This window comes from Amblyraja radiata, chromosome 30 (genome assembly GCF_010909765.2).
Source record: "Amblyraja radiata isolate CabotCenter1 chromosome 30, sAmbRad1.1.pri, whole genome shotgun sequence".
Taxonomy (NCBI): Eukaryota; Metazoa; Chordata; class Chondrichthyes; order Rajiformes; family Rajidae; genus Amblyraja; species Amblyraja radiata.
This window is the reverse complement of record NC_045985.1, coordinates 21,031,756-21,054,342: the sequence shown is the minus strand read 5'-3', so window position 1 is coordinate 21,054,342 and position 22,587 is coordinate 21,031,756. Positions and strand designations below refer to the sequence as shown.

The window sequence follows — 22,587 nt, the reverse complement described above, 5'->3', positions numbered from 1 at the left end:
TGAATGACTCTCTGTGTGTGTGTGCGGATGTGTGTGTGAATGAGTCTCTGTGTGTGAATGAGTCTGTGTGTGGGTGAATTAGTCTGTGTGAATGTATGTGTGAATGAGTCTGTGTGTGACTGTGTGTGTGTGTGTGAATGTGAATGAGTCTGTGTGTGTGAATGAGTATGTGTGTGTGTGTGAATGAATGAGTGTGTGTGTGAATGAGTATGTGTGTGTGTGTGAATGAATGAGTGTGTGTGAATGAGTATGTGTGTGTGTGAATGAGTCTGTGTAAATGTGTGTGTGAATGAGTCTGTGTGTGTATGAGTATGTGTGAATGAGTGTGTGTGTGAATGAGTGTGTGTTTGTGTGAATGAGTGTGTAAATGTGTGTGAATGAGTCTGTGTGTGTGTGTGTGAATGGGTCTGTGTGTGTGTGTGTGAATGTGTATGTGTGATCAACAAATAGCACAAATAATATAGTCTTTTGTAGTTTAGAGCTTATTTGTTATGTTTAATAGCCTGATGGCTGTCAGGAAGAAACTGTTCCTCAATGCAGATGTTACAGTTTTCAGTTTACAAAGTCAGTCGTGTAACTCCAGTAGTCAGGCATCAGTCAGTCCACAAGCAGTGAGAGTCAGTCAGTCCAAAGGACATTAGTTAATCCCAAGGCAGTGAGTGAGTCCAGAGGTCATGAGTAAGTCACTCATTGCCCCCCTCCACTGGCATCCCCCATCTCAAGACGCTGCCCTCCGCCTGGCTATAGGATGGGCCCCCTCCTGCAGCCGCCCACATCCCCTGCTGGATCCCATGGCGAGTGACTGTACTGCCAGGCCTCAGTGACTGAGCTGTCAGCCCAAGAATCCATTCGGCCCACAATGTCTATAATAGCCCTCTAGAAATCAGTACCTTCGGCCCACAACACACATACTAGCACAACAGGAAGCCCCCCCCCCCCCCCCCACTACTCCCCACTGGCGAGCAATATTGGAATTGGTGGAGAGGTGGAATATTGTATTGGGTGGCCAGTCCTCCCGTGTGATGCTGGGACCCAACGGGTCCCACTTAGTCTAGTTATATATAAAAATCTGCAGATATATATATGTGTGTGTTCTATGATTATATACATCTATATCACATTCATTTATATGTCGTTTCCTACACAATCTAATCAGTTGTATGGTCGCTGAATAATATCATCCTTAAGTTATACATCATTTGTTTATCTTGCTCAAAATTTTATTTTGTTAAATACTTCATTTCGATAACCCCACCATTACAGACAGATCTCATTCCACTCTCTGGCTATTGGGAAGACCAGACCCATTTTATTGTTGAAAAACACTTCGATAGACACAAAAAAACGTGAAGGAACATTCCAAGAGTAGAGCAACTGGAATATTCATATTGCTATTATTTTACCAAATACCGCGGTTGTGAACAGTGTGATGAGATGAATTAGAGTGCAAGCGTAATACATAAATCAACTCACAGCACACGAGCCATTTAAAAAGAAAATTAAAAAAGGCATTAATAAAAGAAAATTAACAGAATTATAATTTATTGACATATTAATCATTAACAAAAATTAACAGAATTATGAATTAACAGAATTATGAATTATGAATCTAACCCTATATCACACATAAACTGTTCCCCCGCTACGCTGATTACACTGCGAGAGGGAGAACCAAAGTCGGGTCGGGATTACTGAAATGGCAGTACTACACGTCAGCCTATTGGATTTTGCAGGAGTGGCTATCTTTCTTCACTATAGGATCTTTGGTTAACGCGTTGAAATGAACGGATCGACAACTCTGATTTCAGCTGCTTTTTATTTCACTCTTCCCATATTTACATCCCCCCCTGGTTTTATTTCCGCGTTCACTGGGGTTTTACGACGCAGAATTTGGGGATTAAATGAGAGTAGTTCAGCGCCGACCTGTTGCCCACCGGGTTTCTGCCCCACAGCCCCTGAGCCCCCGCTCCTGACGCCGACCCTTTTACACACCCGGAGCGGAACTGGGGCAGATTCTGAGCAACCGGTGTTCATACATAGTCTCGAAGAAAGGATAAAGTTTCTCCGTAAATTTATTCTCAGTGAAGGTGTGGAGATGGGACTTGGTGTCCGCGTCATAAAATGAAACTGTCCCGGACTCGTAACTGAGATAAACTCCCACCCTCCTGGGGAAGAGACGGTCATGGAAACGGGATGGAGGGGAGGTGAATGCATCAAACACGTCATCCCGCCGCCTGATGCTCCAGACTCCATTCTCTGAGTTCAGTTTGACCGGTCCCTTCCTGTCCACAGACTCTGCGGCGACTCCCAGACTCCACAGCTCACACCCTGCTACCTCCACCTCCCAGTAAAGTCTCCCCGATGTGAATCCCTCAGATCCCAGCACACACTGCCAGTGTGTAAACCTCTTCCCGGTATCAGGGAGACCCCGGATCCCGGTCCGTCTCACCTTCTTCCCATCCTCAGACACCTCGAGCTGCGGATGCGCTGTTTCCACATCCAGGGTGACGGAGACTGGGGGGAGAAGCAGAGAATCAGAGAGTCCCCGGGGGTCGGGCGGAGACCCGGGCAGCGCGGCCGCGGGACCGGGGGGAGAGGCCACTTGGCCTCAGGCACAGGCGGGCGGACAACTGAAACCTTGCCCGTGGTCTTACCCCAACCACATCGAGTGAACCACAGACATCTCTCCCAGAGTTTTTAATCCAGGGATGGAGAGGGGAATTTCGTGAGGTGGGGGAGGGTGGACGGGGAGGACGAATGCGGTGAGTGAGGAGGATTGCGAGATTGCGGTGGGGATCGAGAAATGAAGCGGGTTATTCAGATATGGAGGCAGATCGGAGCAAGAGTATATTGAGGCGACTGGCAATTTGAGGTTGTTAAAGAGGAGGTAGATGTGTGGGGTGGAGTCGCCATGATCATAGTGAATGGGGGGAGATGAATGGCCAGATGACCTGCCCCTTTTTCTTTGAGTGGAGGGTGAGGGAAAGGGAGGGGTGGCTTGGACCATGGAAGGAAGCAGAGGTTGAATGATCGGGCGTTAGACAGGATTGGGGGAGACATGTGGTTGTAGGGTTGCTGAAAGAGGGGATTCACGGATGTATTTGGTGGTGTGTACAACCAAGAGCACACTGATCTCATTGTGAACCAATATATTAACTTCACTGAAGGGATGTAAGGTTGGTCCAGAAAGTAATTGCAGGTGGAATCCAAGGCGAACTGGTAAAATGGATCCAAAATTGGCTTGGAGTTTGGAGATAGAAGGTAGCGGTCGAAGGATAATTTTTCAGCTTGTAGGACTGTGACTGGTGGAGTGCAGCAGAGATCGGTGCTGCAACCTTTGCTGTTTATGTAATACTAGACTAAGTGGGACCCGTTGGGTCCCATTCTCACACGGGAGGCCTGATCCCCCCAACGCAATAATCCACCTCTCCAGCAATTCCAATATTCCACCACTCACGCCTAGCCCTCAACTATGCAGGCGCGGCTGACGGATTCCTGTGGTGACGCTCATTATCCCCCCCTGCTCCCCTCACACACCCCCAATCTGCCCCTTGCCGTCCCCCTCCCCCCCCCCCCCTCCATCCCCACCTCAAATCCTCCCGATCCTCTCTTAGCGGCTCTCTGGCGGTGCAGCCATTCCTTCCCATTGGGTTCCCATTGTGATGCAGAACACGCAGGTATTACTGCGCAGGTGCAGCTGACAGGCATGGCAAGTGGAAAAGGGATTTATCAAAGCTTAACATGTGAATAACTCTTAAAATATAACAACAACAGCCACCGGTGCAGGGAATTCCAAAGGATCCCCAGTCTCTGCGTGCAGTAATGTCTCCTTATCACTGTCCTACATGTTGCAGCCCACATTCTGAGAGGGTGCCTGTTCTCCAGGCCCCTCAGACAGGGAAACATCCTTCCTGCATCCAGCTCACTGAGCCCTGTTAGAACTTTGTGTTTCACTGAGATCTCCTCCAATACACCCAAACTCTCGAGTACACAGGCCTAGTCTACTCACTCTCACCCCACACAACAAACTCATTGTCCCAGGAGCAAGGATTGTTAACCTTTGCTGCATTTCCTCTGTGTCAATTCTGTCTATTTATCGGTACACAGGAGCATAGGGACACAAGAAAACAGGAGCAGGATTAGGATCCACTCCTCAGGCTTGCCCCTCCATTCAATGTGATCATGGGTGATCTAAGCTGGCACCAATTCCTCTTCTGTGTGAGTTCCCCATAATCTTAAATATTAAAGATTATCTATCAAATACTTATTTGTCGCCAAGTTACACATATCCAATAACTCAGCTTTTCACCACCATCTTGGGCACAACATTCCAGATATTCACTGCCCTCTGAGAGATGCAACTTCTACACATCGCATGAGAGGCCACTCTGGAAGGTTGGATCTCATGAAATCCGGGGTGAACTAGTCGATAGAATAGAACATTTATCTGAAGGTCACAGACAGAGGATGTTGGTAGAAGACTGTATTTCAGACTAGAGACAGAGTCCACTGTTATAGACAATAGGTGCAGAGTAGGCCATTCGGCCCTTCGAGCCAGCACCGCCATTCAATGTGATCATGGCTGATCATCCCCAATCAGCACCCCGTTCCTGCCTTCTCCCCATATCCCCTGACTCTGCTATTTTTAAGAGCCCTATCTAGCTCTCTCTTGAAAGCTTCCAGATAACCTGCCTCTACTGCTCTTGGAGTCAGAGAATTCCACAGACTTACAATTCTCTGTGAGAAAAAGTGTTTCCTCGTCTCCGTTCTAAATGGCTTACTCCTTATTCTTAAACTGGTTCTGGACTCCCCCATCATCGGGAACACGTTTCCTGCCACTAGCGTGTCCAAACCCTTAACAATCTTATATGTTTCAATGAGATCCTCTCTCATCCTTCGAAACTCCAGAGTGTACAAACCCAGCTGCTCCATCATCTCAGCATATGACAGTCCCGCCATCCCGGGAATTAAGCTTGTAAACCTATGGTGCACTCCCTCAATAGCAAGAATGTCCTTCCTCAAACTGCACACAATACTCCAGGTGTGGTCTCACTAGGGCTCTGTACATCTGCAGAAGGACCTCTGTGATCCTATATCCGATTCCTCGTGTTAAAAGGCCAACATGCCATTCGCATTCTCCACTGCCTGCTGTACCTGCTTGCTTACTTTCATAGACTGATGTACAAGAACCCCCAGATCCCGTTGTACTTACCCTTTTCCCAACTTGGCGCCATTTAGATAGTAATCTGCCTTCCTGTTTTTGCTACCAAAGTGGATAACCTCACATTTATCCGCATTAAACTTCATCTCCCATGCATCTGCCCACTCCCCAAACCTGTCCAAGTCACCCTGCATTCTCATTGCATCCCCCTCACAGTTCACACTGCCACCCAGCTTGGTGTCATTTGCAAATTTGCTAATGTTACTTTGAATCCCTTCACTAAAATCATTGATTTATATTGTAAATAGCTGCGGTCCCAGCACCGAGCTTTGCAGTGCCCCACTAGTCACTGCCTGCCATTCTGAAAGGGACCCGTTAATCCATATTCTTTGTTTCCTGTTTGCCAACCACATCTCTATCCATGTCAGCATTCTACCCACAATACCATGTGCCCTAATTTTGCCACTAATCTCCTATGTGGGACCTTATCAAATGCTTTCTGAAAGTCCAGGTACACTACATCCACTGGCTCTCCCTTGTCCATTTTCCTAGTTACATCTTCAAATAATTCCAGAAGATTAGTCAAGCACGATTTCCCCTTCTTAAATCCATGCTGACTCGGACCGATCCTGTTACAGCTATCCAAATGTTCGGCTATCTCATCTGTTATAATTGACCCTTCCCCACCACCGATGTCAGGCTAACTCGTCTATAATTCCCTGTTTTCTCTCTCCCGCCTTTCTTAAAAAGTGGGATAACATTAGCTACCCTCCAATCCACAGGAACTGATCCTGAGTCTATAGAACATTTGAAAATTATCACCAATGCATCCACGATATCTAGAGCCTTAGGTACCCTGGGATGCAGACCATCAGGCCCTGGGGATTCATCAGCCTTCAGTCCCATCAGTTTATCCAACACCATTTCCTGCCTAATGTGGATTTCCTTCAGTTCCTCCATCACCCAGATCCTCTGGCCACTACCATATCAGGAAGATTGTTTGTGTCCCCTTTAGTGAAGACAGATCCAAAGTACCTGTTCAACTCATCTGCCATTTCCTTGTTCCCCATCATAAATTCACCTTTTTCAGTCTTCAAGTGTCCAACCATTTTTTTCCTCTTTCACATACCTAAAGAAGCTTTTACTATCCTGCTTTATATTCTTGGCTAGCTTACCTTTGTATCTCATCTTTTCTTCCCATATTGTCTTTTCGGTTATCTTCTGTTGTTCTTTAAACATTACCCAATCCTTTTGCTTCCCGCTCATCTTTGCTACGTTGTACTTCTTTGCTTTAATTTTCTTTATTTATATACACGATTGGGTGTGTCTGTAGGTTGCACGGTTAGTCAGTTTGCAGATGGAACTAAAATTGGTGACATTGTGGAGAGTGAAGAAGGTTATGTGAGAGTAAATGTGATCCCTGTGAACTGGGCCAATGGGCTCAGGTACGGTAGGTGGGATTTATTTATGTGAAGGTGAGGTGATGCACTTTGCTGAGACAAACCAGGGCAGGACATAGACAATAAATTAGGAACTTTATAGAACTAAGAGATCTCGGGCTGCAGGTACACAGTGCCATGGAAGTTGCAACAGTGACAGGCAGGGTGATGAAGAATGAGTTTGTCACTCATGCTTTCCTTGTTCAGGATATTACATACAGCGTTTGACACAATAACGTTGTTGGAGAGGGTGCAATAGGATTTATGATAATTTCATCAGGTCTGAAGGACTGGGTTATCAAGAGACGTTGGACAGGCAGGGACATTTGTCTTTGGAACCCATCCGAGAGTTTTTATAGATGTGTATCTGTATAACTAAAAGTTTCATCTTGACCACTTCCTGTCGGCGCCGTATATTGATTTTAGACAAAAAGCTACCCTATATCGCTATAACGTTTGGCCGTCTTATTCAGTCCTCCCCCGCTGAGGCAGCCCAGTGGATTTTTCCGATCGATGAATTATATAAAAGTTATGAGTGTTTAAAAATTCTTGAGATCAGCTGATTGCGATTAGTCCACTCGCCTGTCAACCACCACGATGATGGTTACCCCCCTTCCGGGGGTGGGCAGGACTATAAAACCCCCAGATGCCTGGACGCGAGTCAGTCATTCTGGAAGATTGCAAGTGAGAGGCCACAACTGTCAATCTGCTGTGAATCAACTGAACTGTGAGTCTAATGTATTTGCAATAAATGATTTGTTAGCCATTAATAAAATGCCATGAAATTGAATCTGGTGGCCTGCACTCTGCTTGAAATTGAATTTCACGGAACTGCCAGCCTACCTGTCCTGAGTGACTGAGCTGCCAGCCCACCATGCCTGAGTGACTGAGCTGCCAGCCCAAGATTCCATTCGGCCCACAATGTCCATTCTAACCCTCTGGAAACCAGTCCCTTCGGCCCACAACACCCATACTAGTGCTCCAGAAAGCCCCCCCACTGGTTACCAATATTGGAATTGGTGAAAAGGTGGAATATTGCGTTGGGGGACTAGCCCTCCCATGTGAACATGGGACCCAACGGGTCCCACTTAGTCTAGTAAGATCTATATAAGGTGCACAGACAGGGAGATTAGCCACTGTATTTCACCCAAAGCAGGAGAGTATGAACGTCTGACTCTGTGATGCTTCCCAGCTGATGGGTTTAGTGGTAGATCAAATCTCCAATTTCCCTTCAGTCGAAAAGACTATTAATGTTTGCATCGTACATGGTAAATGGTAGGGAATTGAAGAATGCAGGTGAACAGAGGGATCTTGGAATATCTCATGTAGATAGGGTGGTAAAGAAAGTTTTTGGTGTGCTGGCCTTTAAAAATCAGAGCATTGAGTATAGAAGTTGGGATGTAATGTTAAAATTGTACAAGGCATTGGTGAGGCCAATTCTGGAGTATGGTGTACAATTTTGGTCGCCTAATTATAGGAAGGGTGCCAACAAAATAGAGAGAGTACAGAGGAGATTTTCTAGAATGTTCCCTGGGTTTCAGCAACTAAGTTACAGAGAAAGGTTGAACAAGTTAGGGCTTTATTCTTTGGAGCGCAGAAGGTTAAGGGGGGACTTGATAGAGGTCTTTAAAATTATGAGAGGGATAGACAGAGTTGACGTGTATAAGCTTTTCCCACTGAGAGTAGGGTAGATTCAAACAAGGGGACATGACTTGAGAATTAAGGGACAGAAGTTTAGGGGTAACATGAGGGGGAACTTAGTTACTCAGAGAGTGGTGGCTGTGTGGAATGAGCTTCCAGTGAAGGTGGTGGAGGCAGATTCGTTTTTATCATTTAAAAATAAATTGGATAGTTATATGGACGGGAAAGGAATGGAGGGTTATGGCTGTGCGCAGGTATATGGGACTAGGGGAGAATACGTGTTCGGCATGGACTAGAAGGGTCGAGATGGCCTGTTTCCGTGATGTAATTGTTATATAGTTATCTAGGTATTGCTTAAAGATACCAGAACAAGAATAATGGAAAAGGTACAAGCTTTACCTTGCTTGAAGTCATCAGATGTTTCTCTGAATGCCGTGTTGAACGAAAGAGGGCAATGAAACTTTTCAATCGGAAAGTCTTCATCTACCACCGACAGTGGTTTGGCGTCATCACGAACACTGGAAATATTGAACAGCTGGTTATAAACTGAGCATTAGAAATGTTTTATGCTGTTCCACCAAAACTTACAATGTTTCCATCAAGACAATGTCTTACCTTTGCTTGGGACCAGCTTCCTCCTGAAAGAAATAAAACACAAATCTCAATTGACTGAGATGGACCATCCTCATCCCGACAGCGGGAATTTCACCAAATTTCTACAACTCTCTGATAATTCCCATTTACCAATTCTTATCTCCACTGTCATGCAGACAGAAAGCGGGTGTAGCCGCCGAGACGTAGAACGATGGGGGAAAGCACAAGGAATATTTGTGAGAATGACATCATAAGAGGATGGAACTTAATGAAAAGACTGGGCAGGTCGTGGGATATTATCTGGAAAAGATGCAAGGAAGGATGAGACAGAATTTAAGATTGTCGGTGGATTAAAATGGGTGGGGATGAAATAATATCTCCACTAGTGGTGAGACCAAAAATCAAAGCTGAAATGTAATGTAGTCCAACCCCTCACCTTCAGAAATACCACACTGTCTTTTTGATGCATCTGTTGCTGCAACTTTAAGAGATCCATCTGAATGGAATTTAATTTTTTTTCAATCTTTCGAAGATTTTTCTCCATTGTATTTAGAATCTTCTTCTCTTCCTGCCGAATATCTGCCAATGCGTGCTGTTCTTTCTCCGTGAGAATCTGGTGCAATTCAGCATACTGGGATGTGATCTTGGACTGAAGGTTGTGTGACTGTTCCTGTGAAATGAAAGGTGAAGATCAATATATGTCACTGGTACACAAAATTGCTGGAGGAACTCAGCGGGTGCAGCAGCATCTATGGAGCGAAGGAAATAGGCGACGTTTCGGGCCGAAACCCTTCTTCAGACTCCATAGATGCTCCATAGATGCTGCTGCACCCGCTGAGTTCCTCCAGCAATTTTGTGTACCTTCGATATTCCAGCATCTGCAGTTCCCTTTTGAACAATATATGTCACTGATTGTGTTTCCCTAAGACTTTGACGGTGACATTTGCCCTGTGCTGTTTTTATTTGCATTGGCAATTCAATAGTTTGTCTAAATGCTTCTGAAATGTGATGAGGGTAATCTTATGACCCATCAATCCCCAATACTATTCCCTGCCTATTCCTTTTCACATTCCCATTAATTCCCATTAATCCGCTCACTACCCACTTTTGCAGGGATAAGTTACAGTCGACAAATGACTAATGGGGTGCCGCAAGGTTCATTGCTGGGATGGCAGTTATTTACAATATATATTAACGATTTAGACGAGGGAATTAAATGTAACATCTCCAACTTTGCAGATGACACAAAGCTGGGCGGCAGTGTGAGCTGCGAGGAGGATGCTGTGAGGCTGCAAGGTGAGTTGGATAGGTGGGGTGAGTGGGCAGATGCATGGCAGATGCAGTATAATGTGGATAAATGTGAGGTTATCCACTTTGGTGGCAAGAACAAGAAGGCAGATTATTATCTGAATGGACAAATTAGGAAAAGGGGAGATAGAATGGGGCCAGGGTGTCCTTGTACACCAGTCAATGAAAGTAAGTATGCAGCTACAGCAGGCAGTGAAGACAGCTAATGACATGTTGGCCTTCATTGCGAAAGGATTTGAGTTTAGGAGGAAGGAGGCCCTGCTGCAATTGTACAGGTTCCTGGTGAGACCACACCTGGAGTATTGTGCAGTTTTCGTCTCCTAATTTAAGGAATGCCATTCTTGTTATTGATGGAGTGCAGTGAAGGTTCATCGGGTTAATTACTGGGATGGAAAGACTGACATATGATTAATGAATGGGTCAACTGGGTTTGTATTCATTGGAATTTGGATGAGAGGGTATCTTACAATAGAAATATATATAATTATTTAGGGATTGTAGAGGGTAGATGCAGGAAAAATGTTCCCGATGTTGGGGGAGTCCTGAACCAGGGACCATATTTTAAGAATAAGGGGTAGGCTATGTTCGTATTGAATGGCGGTGCTGGCTCGATGGGCCGAATGGCCTACTCTTGCACCTATTTTTCAATATTTCTATTTTCTCTTAAGGGCTGAGATGAGGAAAAACATTTTACCCAGAGAGTTGTGAATCTGTGGAATTCTCTGCCTCAGAAGGCAGTGGAGGCCAATTCACTGGATGTTTTCAAGAGTTAGATTTAGCTGTATGGGCAAATGGAATCAAGGGATGTGGGGGGAAAGCAGGAATGGGGTACTGATTTTGGATGATCAGCCATGGTCATAATGGCGTGCTGGCTCGATGGGCCGAATGGCCTACTGCTGGACATGTTTTCTGTGTTGCTATGACCATTGGGACGACAGATGGCACAATGGGCTAAGTGTTCGGCTGGCAACTGGAAGGTAGCCGGTTCGAATCCCGCTTGGAGTGCATACTGCCGTTGTGTCCTTGGGCAAGACACTTCACCCACCTTTGCCTGTGTGTGAATGTGTGTAAGTGATTGCTGGTGGTCGGGGGGGCCGTAGGCGCAGAATGGCAGCCACGCTTCCGTCAGTCTGCCCCAGGGCAGCTGTGGCTACAGAAGTAGCTTACCACCACCGAGTGTGACTGAGGAGTGAATGAATAATGCGATGTAAAGCGCCTTGAGTATTAGAAAGGCGCTATATAAATCCCATCCATTATTATTATTATTATTATTATTGAACCAGCGTGTATTGGGGATGTGGAAGGAATCCGACGCGGTCACAGGGAGAATGCGTGAACCACACGGGCAGCACCCGAGGTCAGGATCGAACCCGCTCACCAGAACTAGGAGACAGCAGCACCACTTGTGTCACTGCGCTGCCGTATTATTACACGCATCACAGGGATCAAATCTACACAAGATCAGGAAATCGAAACTGGAAAGCCTCACCAGAACTCCAGAAATCTTCTGTTTCTGTTGCTGCTCCATTCGCTGGATCTCTGATTTATTTTTTGTGAGAGACTGGATGGAAGATTTCACCTGATCCTGGGATTGTGATTGAAAATCAGAGAATAAACATGTTAGATTATAATGATGGATTTAAATAATAATGCGATCAAAATCGGTTTGCTTTTACCTTGTAGGTTTCAACAGCTTCATCCACCAGCATGAAGCGGTGATCTCTGTGTTCCCGCCCACCTGCACAAATCACACAGATCAGCTTCTTGTCCAATTCACAAAACAGCTTCAGTTCTTCCTGATGTTCCTCGCACTGAAGTTTACTTTCCTTCTCTGCCCGATTCAGGCTCAGTGTTCGAGCTTTCTCAGACAGTCTCGCCAAGGCCCGATTCACCCTGATGGTGCGGTCTGTAAACTCCTCTCTACATTCCAGGCAGGAGTTTCTACCCTCCCTGTCCCAACTCTGTGTGATACAGGAGCGGCAGAAGTTGTGCCCACACTCCAGTGACACCGGGTCGGTGAAGAAATCCAGGCAAATGGGACAAATTATCTCCTCAGTTAAACTCTCGACCTGGTGTTTCGAAGCCATTTTAATCCGCTACTTCCTGATTCAAAACGCATTCCCATTCGCTGAAACTGCTGACCACTGCAGCAAGTAATTGGAGCGCCGGAGGCTGAAGTGCATGGGATCAAGAGGTGAATGGATAGGGTGAATACACAGTCTTTTACCCGGAGTAGTGGAGTCGAGAACTAGAGGACACAGGTTTGTGGTGAGAGGTGCAAGATTTAATCGGAACCTGAGGAACAATATTTTCACACGGAAGGTCGTGGGGAAATGGAACAAGCTGCCAGAGGAGGTAAGTGAGGCTGGACAACAAGGTGTGGACGGGCTTTAGGACCCGGGGGAGCCCGGAGCTGTGGAGCCGCCGCGGCTGCTGCTGAACCCGCGGTCAATGGGGTTTCGGGCGCGAAACGGCGGCCGAACAATCAATGAAAGGGGCGGGGCCCGGCTGAGGGGAGGCGGGGCTCAGTCCCGTCAATCACAGCCCTGACCAGAAAGCCGATGTCATTTGTAATCAGCTTCGGGTAAATTTCATTCCCTTAAACTGAATACATCCGTATTTCCTCTTGTGAATTGTTCATTATATTAGGCTGCACAATAACATTACTCTGCAGCAAACACTGTAATGAAGAAGTACCCGAAACGTCACCCATTCCTTCTCTCCAGAGATGCTGCCTGTCCCGCTGAGTTACTCCAGCATTTTATGTCTGTCTTCGGTTTAAACCAGCATCTGCAGTTCGTTTCTACACACTATCATTGTATTTGTCTCTGTGTGTGGGTGTGTCTCTCTCTCCACTCAATTCAATTCAAAACATTTATTTCAATTTAGAAACTTTATTGGCATGATAAAAATACATTGTTATATTGCCAAAGTATAAAACATGACATACATATTTAAAATGCATAAATATCAATACAAGTATACAGTGCATGGATAGATTTGTCCCTGTACATAAACTTGCAATAGGCCTATAGCCCTTTATTGATTGCTACACGTTCTTGCAGCTGTAAGCAGTACAACACAATAGCAAGTTTAGCAATTCAATATCAATTTCTTAGTGTCAGTTAATGTCAATTAGTGTGTGCGTACATATGTGCATTTTGGTCATTCACCGTCTTTCAGGTTATGGCATGCTGTTACGTATTGTGCACCAAGATGTGCCGTATTTCCTTCGCCAAGGATTATTCTTAGTTTTGATGTATCATCTAGTTCTTTAAAATCAGGGGTTGCCACGCTGAGTTTGTCAAAGTATGCTTTCCTTGTTTTGTCAAATTTTTTTGCATTTTAGGAGGAAGTGCACCTCTGTTTCAACCTCATCTGTCAAACAGTGGCCGCATATTCTGTTTTCTCTTGGTTGCCAGAATCTCTTCTGTCTTCCTTTTTCAACTGCCAAATAGCGGTCACTTCACCTGTATTTGGTGAGGATCTGTCTCTGCTTTATGTCTCTAACAGTTGAGAGATAGTCTGCCAATTTATAATCTCTTTTTAGGGAACGGTAACATTCTAATCTGCTTTGGCTTTTGGTTTCTTTATCCCAATGTTCCAAGTACGTTTCTTTTCATTGTTTGATAATTTGGTTCACTCTAACTGGTGATTGGGGGGTCAGTATCGATCTGAGGCCGGTCAGGATTTAACTGGATAGGGTTTAACTGAATAGGGGTAGTTAGTCTCAGTACCAACTGACAAAGGGAACTCTTTTCTGGGCTCTCCTCTTGTGTTTGAAGGGCTTTAAACTGGAGGGTAGATTTAAGGTGATTCCAAAAATTTAGTGCTCTTTTCTGGATATTTATTATCAGTGGGTATCTGCCTAATTCCGCCCTACATGCGTTTGTAGGTGTTTTCCTTTGGATACGGAGGATGTTCCGACAAAATTCCGCATGCAGGGCCTCCGTTGTATGTTTTTCCCATTTACTATAACTCTGGTGACTGAGTGGACCCCATACTTCACTACCATAAAGCGCAATAGGCTGGATTACACTGTCAAATATTTTAAGCCAGATTTTAATTGGAATTTGTAGAATCTTCTTTTTATTGCATACAGAGCTCTTCGAGCTTTCTCTTTTAGTTCATTCACTGCCATATTGAAGCTCCCTGATGCTGAAACAGTTAGACCAAGGTAAGTATAGCTCATAGTGTGTTCGATTACAATACCATTGAGAGTAAATTTGTATTTATCTTCCTGACATCTGGGTCTTTTCTGAAAAATCATGATGTTGGTTTTCTTTAGATTTACTGCCAGGGCCCAATTTTGGCAGTACTCATCAAGAAGGTCCAACTATTGCTGCAGTTCTGTGGGGGACAGCAGAACCAAGTCATCCGCATAAAACAGGGATTTTATCTCTCCGTCCAGAAGACAGAGGCCCGGCGCTGTGCTCTGGTCCAACTTTACTGCCAAATCGTTGATATATACATTAAAGAATGTCGGGCTCAGATTGCAGCCTTGCTGGACACCTCTTCTCTGGGCAAAGAGATCAGTGCGTTTGTCCCCAATTTTAACCGCCACATTTATTATTCAGATACATTGATAATCCTTTCCTCCTATACCACAGCCGAGGAGTTTGTAATAGAGCCCTTCATGCCAAATAGAGTCAAATGCTTTCTCAAAGTGGTGAAATCATTGGACAAAGTCAGCATGGAGTTACGAAAGGTAAATCATGTCTGACGAATCTTATAGAATTTTTCGAGGATGTAACTAGTAGCGTGGATAGGGGAGAACCAGTGGATGTGGTGTATCTGGACTTCCAGAAGGCTTTTGACAAGGTCCCACATAAGAGATTAGTATACAAACTTAAAGCACACGGCATTGGTGGTTCAGTATTGATGTGGATAGAGAACTGGCTGGCAAACAGGAAGCAAAGAGTAGTAGTAAACGGGTCCTTTTCACAATGGCAGGCAGTGACTAGTGGGGTACCGCAAGGCTCAGTGCTGGGACCCCAGCCATTTACAATATATATTAATGATCTGGATGAGGGAATTGAAGGCAATATCTCCACATTTGCGGATGACACTAAGCTGGGGGGCAGTGTAAGCTGTGAGGAGGATGCTAGGAGACTGCAAGGTGACTTGGATAGGCTGGGTGAGTGGGCAAATGTTTGGCAGATGCAGCATAATGTGGATAAATATGAGGTTATCCATTTTGGTGGCAAAGGAAAGCAGACTATTATCTAAATGGTGGCCGATTAGGAAAAGGGGAGATGCAGCGAGACCTGGGTGTCATGGTACACCAGTCATTGAAAGTAGGCATGCAGGTGCAGCAGGCAGTGAAGAAAGCCAATGGTATGTTAGCTTTCATAGCAAAAGGATTTGAGTATAGGAGCAGGGAGGTTCTACTGCAGTTGTACAGGGTCTTGGTGAGACCACACCTGGAGTATTGCGTACAGTTTTGGTCTCCAAACCTGAGGAAGGACATTATTGCCATAGAGGGAGTGCAGAGAAGGTTCACCAGACTGATTCATGGGATGTCAGGACTGTCTTATGAAGAAAGACTGGATTGACTTGGTTTATACTCTCTAGAATTTAGGAGATTGAGAGGGGATCTTATAGAAACTTACAAAATTCTTAAGTGGTTGGACAGGCTAGATGCAGGAAGATTGTTCCCGATGTTGGGGAAGTCCAGGACAAAGGGTCACAGCTTAAGGATAAGGGGGAAATCCTTTAAAACCGAGATGAGGATAACTTTTTTCACACAGAGAGAGGTGGATCTCTGGAACTCCCTGCCACAGAGGGTAGTCGAGGCCAGTTCATTGGCTATATTTAAGAGGGAGTTAGATGTGGCCCTTGTGGTTAAAGGGATCAGGGGGTATGGAGAGAAGGCAGGTACAGGATACTGAGTTGGATGATCAGCCATGATCATATTGAATGGCGGTGTGGGCTCGAAGGGCCGAATGGCCTACTCCTGCACCTATTTTCTATGTTTCTATAAAACAGGCAAATATTTTCCCATTTTTCGCTTGGTGTACATGTTTTTCAATGAGAATGTGGAGGGTGTGGAGAGTGTGGACTCTCTCTCTCTCTCTCTCTCTCTCTCTCTCTCCCTCCCTCTCTGCCCCCCCCTCTCTCTCTCTATTTTCTCACTCAGTCTCTCCATCTCCACCTTTGCCAGGCAACCACAGATGACCTTTCACCCCCAGAGGGTTCACGGCCTTTAACCACAACATACCAGCGCCAGACAGAAACAAACGTCTCTCCGCGCCGACTTCAAGACAGATTAGATGTTCCCTTTGGAAGGATTTCATCCTCTTTTAAAATTATTTTAAGTTGTTTCACTGCCCACAACAAAAATGGCGGAGGGAAGCGTCGATAATGGGAACGAATGGGCAGAGCTGCCCCTAACAAAGATGGCCGCCTCCCCTGGGTACCGGGACATTACTACCCCTAACAAAGATGGCCGCCCTCCATCAAGTTGCCGACTTTGAAGAAATTCTCCTCCTGCCGCGAAACCTCCATCAGTTCAGTGACGTCAGTGCCTGTACCAAAGATGGCCGCCTCCATGAGCCGTGCCCGCTACAAAGATGGCCGCCCCGCCGTTTCCGGTGCCGGTGACGTCATCGGGGGAGCGGAGGAGCAGCGATGGCGGTTTTCCCCGGAGCGCGGAGCGAGGAGGAGGAGGCGATGCACAGAAAGTACAGCAAGATGAGGAAGATGCTGGAGTGGAGAGGGTGGGGAGAGACACGGGGAGACAGGGGAGGCGGGTGGGGAGAGACACGGGGACACAGGGGAGGAGAGAGAGGGGGGGGAGGGGAGGTGAAGGGGGTGGGAGACAGAGGACATCACTGCATGTAATGTACATGTGACAAATACAATTGACTGACTTTGGGGAGAGAGCGACGGAGAGGGTGTGATGGGTGAGAGGGGGGGAGATAGAGTGTGGAGGAGAGAGCAGAAAGTACATCATGCTGAGGAAGAAGGTGGGGTGGAGAGGGAGGCAGAGGTGAGGGTGGGAGACTGGGGAGAGGAGAGAGATTGGAGGAAAGGGTGGGGGAGAGAAGGAGGGGAGGGAGTGGGGGAGTGGGGAGAGAGAGGGAGGGAGTGGGGAGAGAGAGGGAGGGAGTGGGGAGAGAGGGGGAGGGAGTGGGGAGAGAGAGGGAGGGAGTGGGGAGAGAGAGGGAGGGAGTGGGGAGAGAGGGGGAAGGTGAGGGCACAGACAGAGAGAGAGAGAGGAGAAAGCACAGTACGCTGAGGAAACAGGCGAGGGGGTGACAGTGCGGGAGAGAGCGGGGAGGGGAGAGAGGAGGGTGGGGGTGATGTGATGGGGCGAGGAGATAGATGGGGGGGTTTGGGAGGAGAGGTATTTGGGGGGATGAAGGGGGAGGAGAGGCCAGTGATGGAAGAAGAGGGGGGGAGGTGATGGAGGGGAGGGAGGATAGTGGGAGAGGGTGAGGGAGGTGGATGGAGGGAGAGGCAATGGAGGAAAGGGGCGGATGGAGGGGAGCGAGGTGATGGGGACGACAAGGGGGAGGATTTGGAGGGGGGGGGTTGGGGGCGAGGGTGGAAGTCTGTGGAGTGAATATCTGACATTTGAGGGGGATGTGAGACGGGGGGGGGGGGTGTGAGAGGGTGGGGGCGAGAGAGAGGAGGGGGGCGAGAGAGAGGAGGGGGAGGGTGTGAGAGAGGGTCGTTGTGGCTCCCGGTACCTGACCAGGAATGTTCCGTTTGCAGAAGAAAGCGCTGCTGGCCTTGAAGAAGCAGAGTTCAGTAGCTCAGAGCAACCAGGGAGGCATCAAACGCTGTCGGTGACCTCGCAGTGACCTCCTCCTCGCTGAATTACGCTCAACACTTCCGCTCAGTCCATCTACCAAGCGCAGGCTCAGCGGACACTTCGCCCAACACCTCCGCTCAGTCCGCCTTAACCTACCTGGTCTCCCAGTGGCTCAGCACTTCAACTCCCCCTCCCATTCCCAATCTGACCTTTCTGTCCTGGGCCACCTCCATTGTCAGAATGAGGCCCAGCGCAAATTGGAGGAACAGCACCTCATATTTCGTTTGGGTAGGTTACACCCCAGCGGCATGAACATTGACTTCTCTAACTTCAGAAAGCCCTTGCTTTCCCTCTATCTACATCCCCTCCCCCGTCCCAGTTCTCCCAATAGTCTTACTGTCACCGAGTACATTCTATTTGTCCCGCCCCATCCCCTGACATCAGTCTGGAAAAGGGTCTCGACCTGAAACGTTGCCTATTCCTTCTCTCCAGAGATGCTGCCTGTCCCGCTGAGTTACTCCAGCACCCTGAAACGTCACCCATCCAAGTTCTCCACAGATGCTGCCTGACCCGCTGAGTTAATGCAGCACTCTGTGAAACGACATCTATCCATGTTCTGCACAGATGCTGCCTGTCATTGAGTGATACAGTGTAGAAACAGGCCCTTTGGCCCAACTCGCCCACACCGGCCAACAATGGGGGGCTTCTGTCCAGATGGGAGAGAGTGGTGTGCAAATCCTGGGAGACCGCATCGTCCGTGGATCTGTTCGGACGATATGCGAACTGCAACGGGTCCATGTTCCGAGGGAGGAAGGCGCAGATGTGTTTCTTCACCAACCTCTCAAAGCATTTCATGACTATCGAGGTAAGGGCCACCGGACGGTAGTCATTCAGACAGGCTGGGGAGGCATTTTTTGGTACCGGTACAATGAGACCACACCTGGAGTATTGTGTGCAACTTTGGTCTCTTAATTTGAGGAAGGACATTATTGCTATTGAGGGAGTGCAGTGTAGGTTCACCAGGTTAATCCCGGGATGGCGGGACTGACATTTGATGAAATAATTGGTCAACTGGGCCTATATTCACTGGAATTTAGAAGGATGAGAAGGGAACTTATAGAAACATATACAATTCTTAAAGGGTTGGACAGGATAGATTCAGGAAAAAATTTCCCGCTGTTGGGGGAGTCCAGAACCAGGAGCCACAGTTTTAGAAGGAACTTTTTCGGAGGGGGGGAGAAGTAAATTGGAGGAGCAGCAACTCATATTTCGCTTGGGCAGCTTGCACCCCAGCAGTATGAACATTGACTTCTCAAATTTCAGGTTGTCCTTACTGTCTCCTCCCCTTCTCAGCTCTCCCTCAGCCCTCTGGCTCCACCTCTTCCTGTCTTCTCCCCCCTCCCACCCTCACATACATCTAATATAACCATATAACCATATAACAATTACAGGCCATCTCGGCCCTACAAGTCCATGCCGAACAACTTTTTTCCCTTAGTCCCACCTGCCTGCACTCATACCATAACCCTCCATTCCCTTCTCATCCATATGCCTATCCAATTTATTTTTAAATGATACAGTACCAACGAACCTGCCGCCACCACTTCCACTGGAAGCTCATTCCACACCGTTACCACTCTCTGAGTAAAGAAGTTCCCCCTCATGTTACCCCTAAACTTCTGTCCCTTAATTCTGAAGGCATGTCCTCTTGTTTGAATCTTCCCTATTCTCAAAGGGAAAAGCTTGTCCACATCAACTCTGTCTATCCCTCTCATCATTTTAAAGACCTCTATCAAGTCCCCCCTTAACCTTCTGCGCTCCAGAGAATAAAGACCTAACTTATTCAACCTATCTCTATAACTTAGTTGTTGAAACCCAGGCAACATTCTAGTAAATCTCTGTACTCTCTCTATTTTGTTGACATCCTTCCTATAATTGGGCGACCAAAATTGTACACCATGCTCCAGATTTTAACATTACATCCCAGCTTCTATACTCAATGCTCTGATTTATAAAGGCTAGCATACCAAAAGCTTTCTTTACCACCCTATCTATATGAGATTCCACCTTCAAGGAACTATGCACGGTTATTCCCAGATCCCTCTGTTCAACTGTATTCTTCAACTCCCTACCATTTACCATGTACGTCCTATTTTGATTTGTCCTGCCAAGGTGTAGCACCTCACATTTATCAGCATTAAACTCCATCTGCCCTCTTTCAGCCCATTTTTCCAAATGGCCTAAATCACTCTGTAGACTTTGGAAATCCTCTTCATTATCCACAACACCCCCTATCTTTGTATCATCTGCATACTTACTAATCCAATTTACCACCCCTTCATCCAGATCATTGATGTACATGACAAACAACAAAGGACCCAACACAGATCCCTGAGGCACCCCACTAGTCACCTGCCTCCAACCCGACAAACAGCCACCCACCATTACCCTCTGGCTTCTCCCATTCTGCCACTGTTGAATCCATCTTGCTATTCCTGCATTTATACCCAACAGTTGAACCTTCTTAACCAACCTTCCATGAGGAACCTTGTCAAAGGCCTTACTAAAGTCCATATAGACAACATCCACTGCTTTACCCTCGTCAATTTCCCTAATAACCTCTTCAAAAAATTCAAGAAGATTAGTGAAACATGACCTTCCAGGCACAAATCCATGTTGACTGTTCCTAATCATACCCTGTTTATCCAGATGCTTATATATATTATCTCTAAGTATCTTTTCCATTAATTTTCCCACCACTGAAGTCAAACTAACAGGTCTATAATTGCTAGGTTTACTCTTAGAACCCTTTTTAAACAATGGAACAACATGCGCAGTACGGCAATCCTGGGGGACTATTCCCGTTTCTAATGACATTTGAAATATTTCTGTCATAGCCCCGGCTATTTCTACACTAACTTCCCTCAATGCCCTAGGGAATATCCTGTCAGGACCTGGTGACTTATCCACTTTTATATTTTTTAAAAGTGTCAGTACTTCTTTTACTTTGAAACTCATAGTATCCATAGCTACTCTACTAGTTTCCCTTACCTCACATAATTCAATATCCTTCTCCTTGGTGAATACCGAAGAAAAGAAATTGTTCAATATCTCCCCCATCTCTTTTGGCTCTGCAGATAGCTGTCCACTCTGTCTCTCCAATGGACCAATTTTATCCCTCGTTATCCTTTTGCTATTAATATAGCTGTAGAAACCCTTTGGATTTACTTTCACCTTACTTGCAAAGCAACCTCATATCTTCTTTTAGCTTTTCTAATTTATTTCTTAAGATTCTTTTTACATTCCTTATACTCCTCAAGCACCTCATTTACTTCATGCTGCCTATAATTATTGTAGATCTCCCTCTTTTTCCGAACAAGATGTCCAATTTCCCTTGAAAACCAGGGCTCTTTCCAATTTTTACTGTTTCCTTTCAACCGAACAGGAACATAAAGATTCTGTGCTCTTAAAATTTCCCCTTTAAATGTCCTCCATTTCTCTTCTACATCTTTCCCATAAAACAAAATGTCCCAGTTCACTCCTTTTAAATCATCTCGTATCTCATCAAAGTTAGCCTTTCTCCAATCAAAAATCTCAACCCTAGGTCCAGTTCTGACCTTCTCCATAATTATATTGAAACTAATGGTATTGTGATCACTGGACCCGAAGTGCTCCCCAACGCATACCTCCGCCACCTGTCCCGTCTCATTTCCTAACAGGAGGTCCAGCACTGCCCCTCCTCTAGTAGGTACCTCTATGTATTGCTGCAAAAAACTATCCTGCACACATTTTACAAACTCCAAACCATTCAGCCCATTTACAGAATGTGTTTCCCGGTCTATGTGTGGAAAGTTGAAATCTCCCACAATCACTACCTTGTGCTTACTACTAATATCTGCTATCTCCTTACATATTTGCTCTTCCAATCCTCGTTCCCCATTTGGCGGTCTATAAGTGTTGCTACACCTTTCCCACTTCTCAGTTCCACCCAAATAGCCTCCCTAGATGAGCCCTCCAATCTATCCTGCCAAAGCACTGCTGTAATATCTTCCCTGACTAGCAATGCAACACCTCCACCTCTTGCCCCTCCAATCCTATCACACCTGAAGCAACGAAATCCTGGAATATTTAGTTTCCAATCACAGCCCTCCTGCAACCATGTTTTACTGATCGCCACAACATCATACTTCCAGGTGTCTATCCAGACTCTAAGCTCATCCACCTTTCTTACAATGCTCCTAGCATTAAAATATGCACATTTAAGAAACACCCCGTCTCTTATTCTCTGTTTATTTCCTTTTTTTTATTTCTCCTCTTGTGTCCGAGTGCTTCCCTTTTCTGCTTCCTGCCTCCCATTCTGTCTACTAGCTTTCTCTATTTGAGTCCCTCGCCCCAACCATTCTAGTTTAAAGTCTCCCCAGTGGCCTTTGCAAATTTCCCCGCCAGGATATTGGTCCCCCTCGGGTTCAAGTGCAACCCATCCTTTCTGTACAGGTCCCACCTTCCCCAAAAGAAGTCCCAATGATCCAGAAACTTGAATCCCTGCCCTCTGCACCAGTCTTTCAGCCACGCATTTATCCTCCACCTCGCTCCATTCCTACTCTCACTGTCGCGTGGCACAGGCAGTAATCCTGAGATTGTTACCTTTTTGGTCCTTTTCCTTAACTCTCCGCCCAACTCCCTAA

The 22,587-nt window shown here is 46.3% G+C and overlaps 1 protein-coding gene across 1 annotated transcript; it reads right to left on the bottom strand.

The window, feature by feature from the left end:
• Positions 1–9,217: 9,217 nt before the first annotated feature.
• LOC116990037 (tripartite motif-containing protein 15-like) lies at positions 9,218–11,937 on the bottom strand. The gene is made up of 3 exons (XM_033047561.1): positions 11,820–11,937; positions 11,633–11,728; positions 9,218–9,505 (listed from the first exon to the last, which is right to left on the bottom strand). Exons 1-3 carry the CDS (start codon positions 11,850–11,852, stop codon positions 9,218–9,220), a joined length of 417 nt encoding a protein of 138 aa, XP_032903452.1. The 5' UTR covers positions 11,853–11,937.
• Between the last annotated feature and the right edge of the window lie 10,650 nt (positions 11,938–22,587).

Excerpts from the sequence above, each read along its gene's own strand:
- LOC116990037 (XM_033047561.1), bottom strand. The coding sequence starts at position 11,852 with ATGCTGGTGGATGAAGCTGTTGAAACCTACAAG. Across the intron at positions 11,729-11,819 it reads AAGCTGTTGAAACCTACAAG|GATCAGGTGAAATCTTCCAT; the intron begins GTAAAAGCAAAC and ends TCACAATCCCAG. Across the intron at positions 9,506-11,632 it reads AGAAGATTTCTGGAGTTCTG|GAACAGTCACACAACCTTCA; the intron begins GTGAGGCTTTCC and ends TTCATTTCACAG.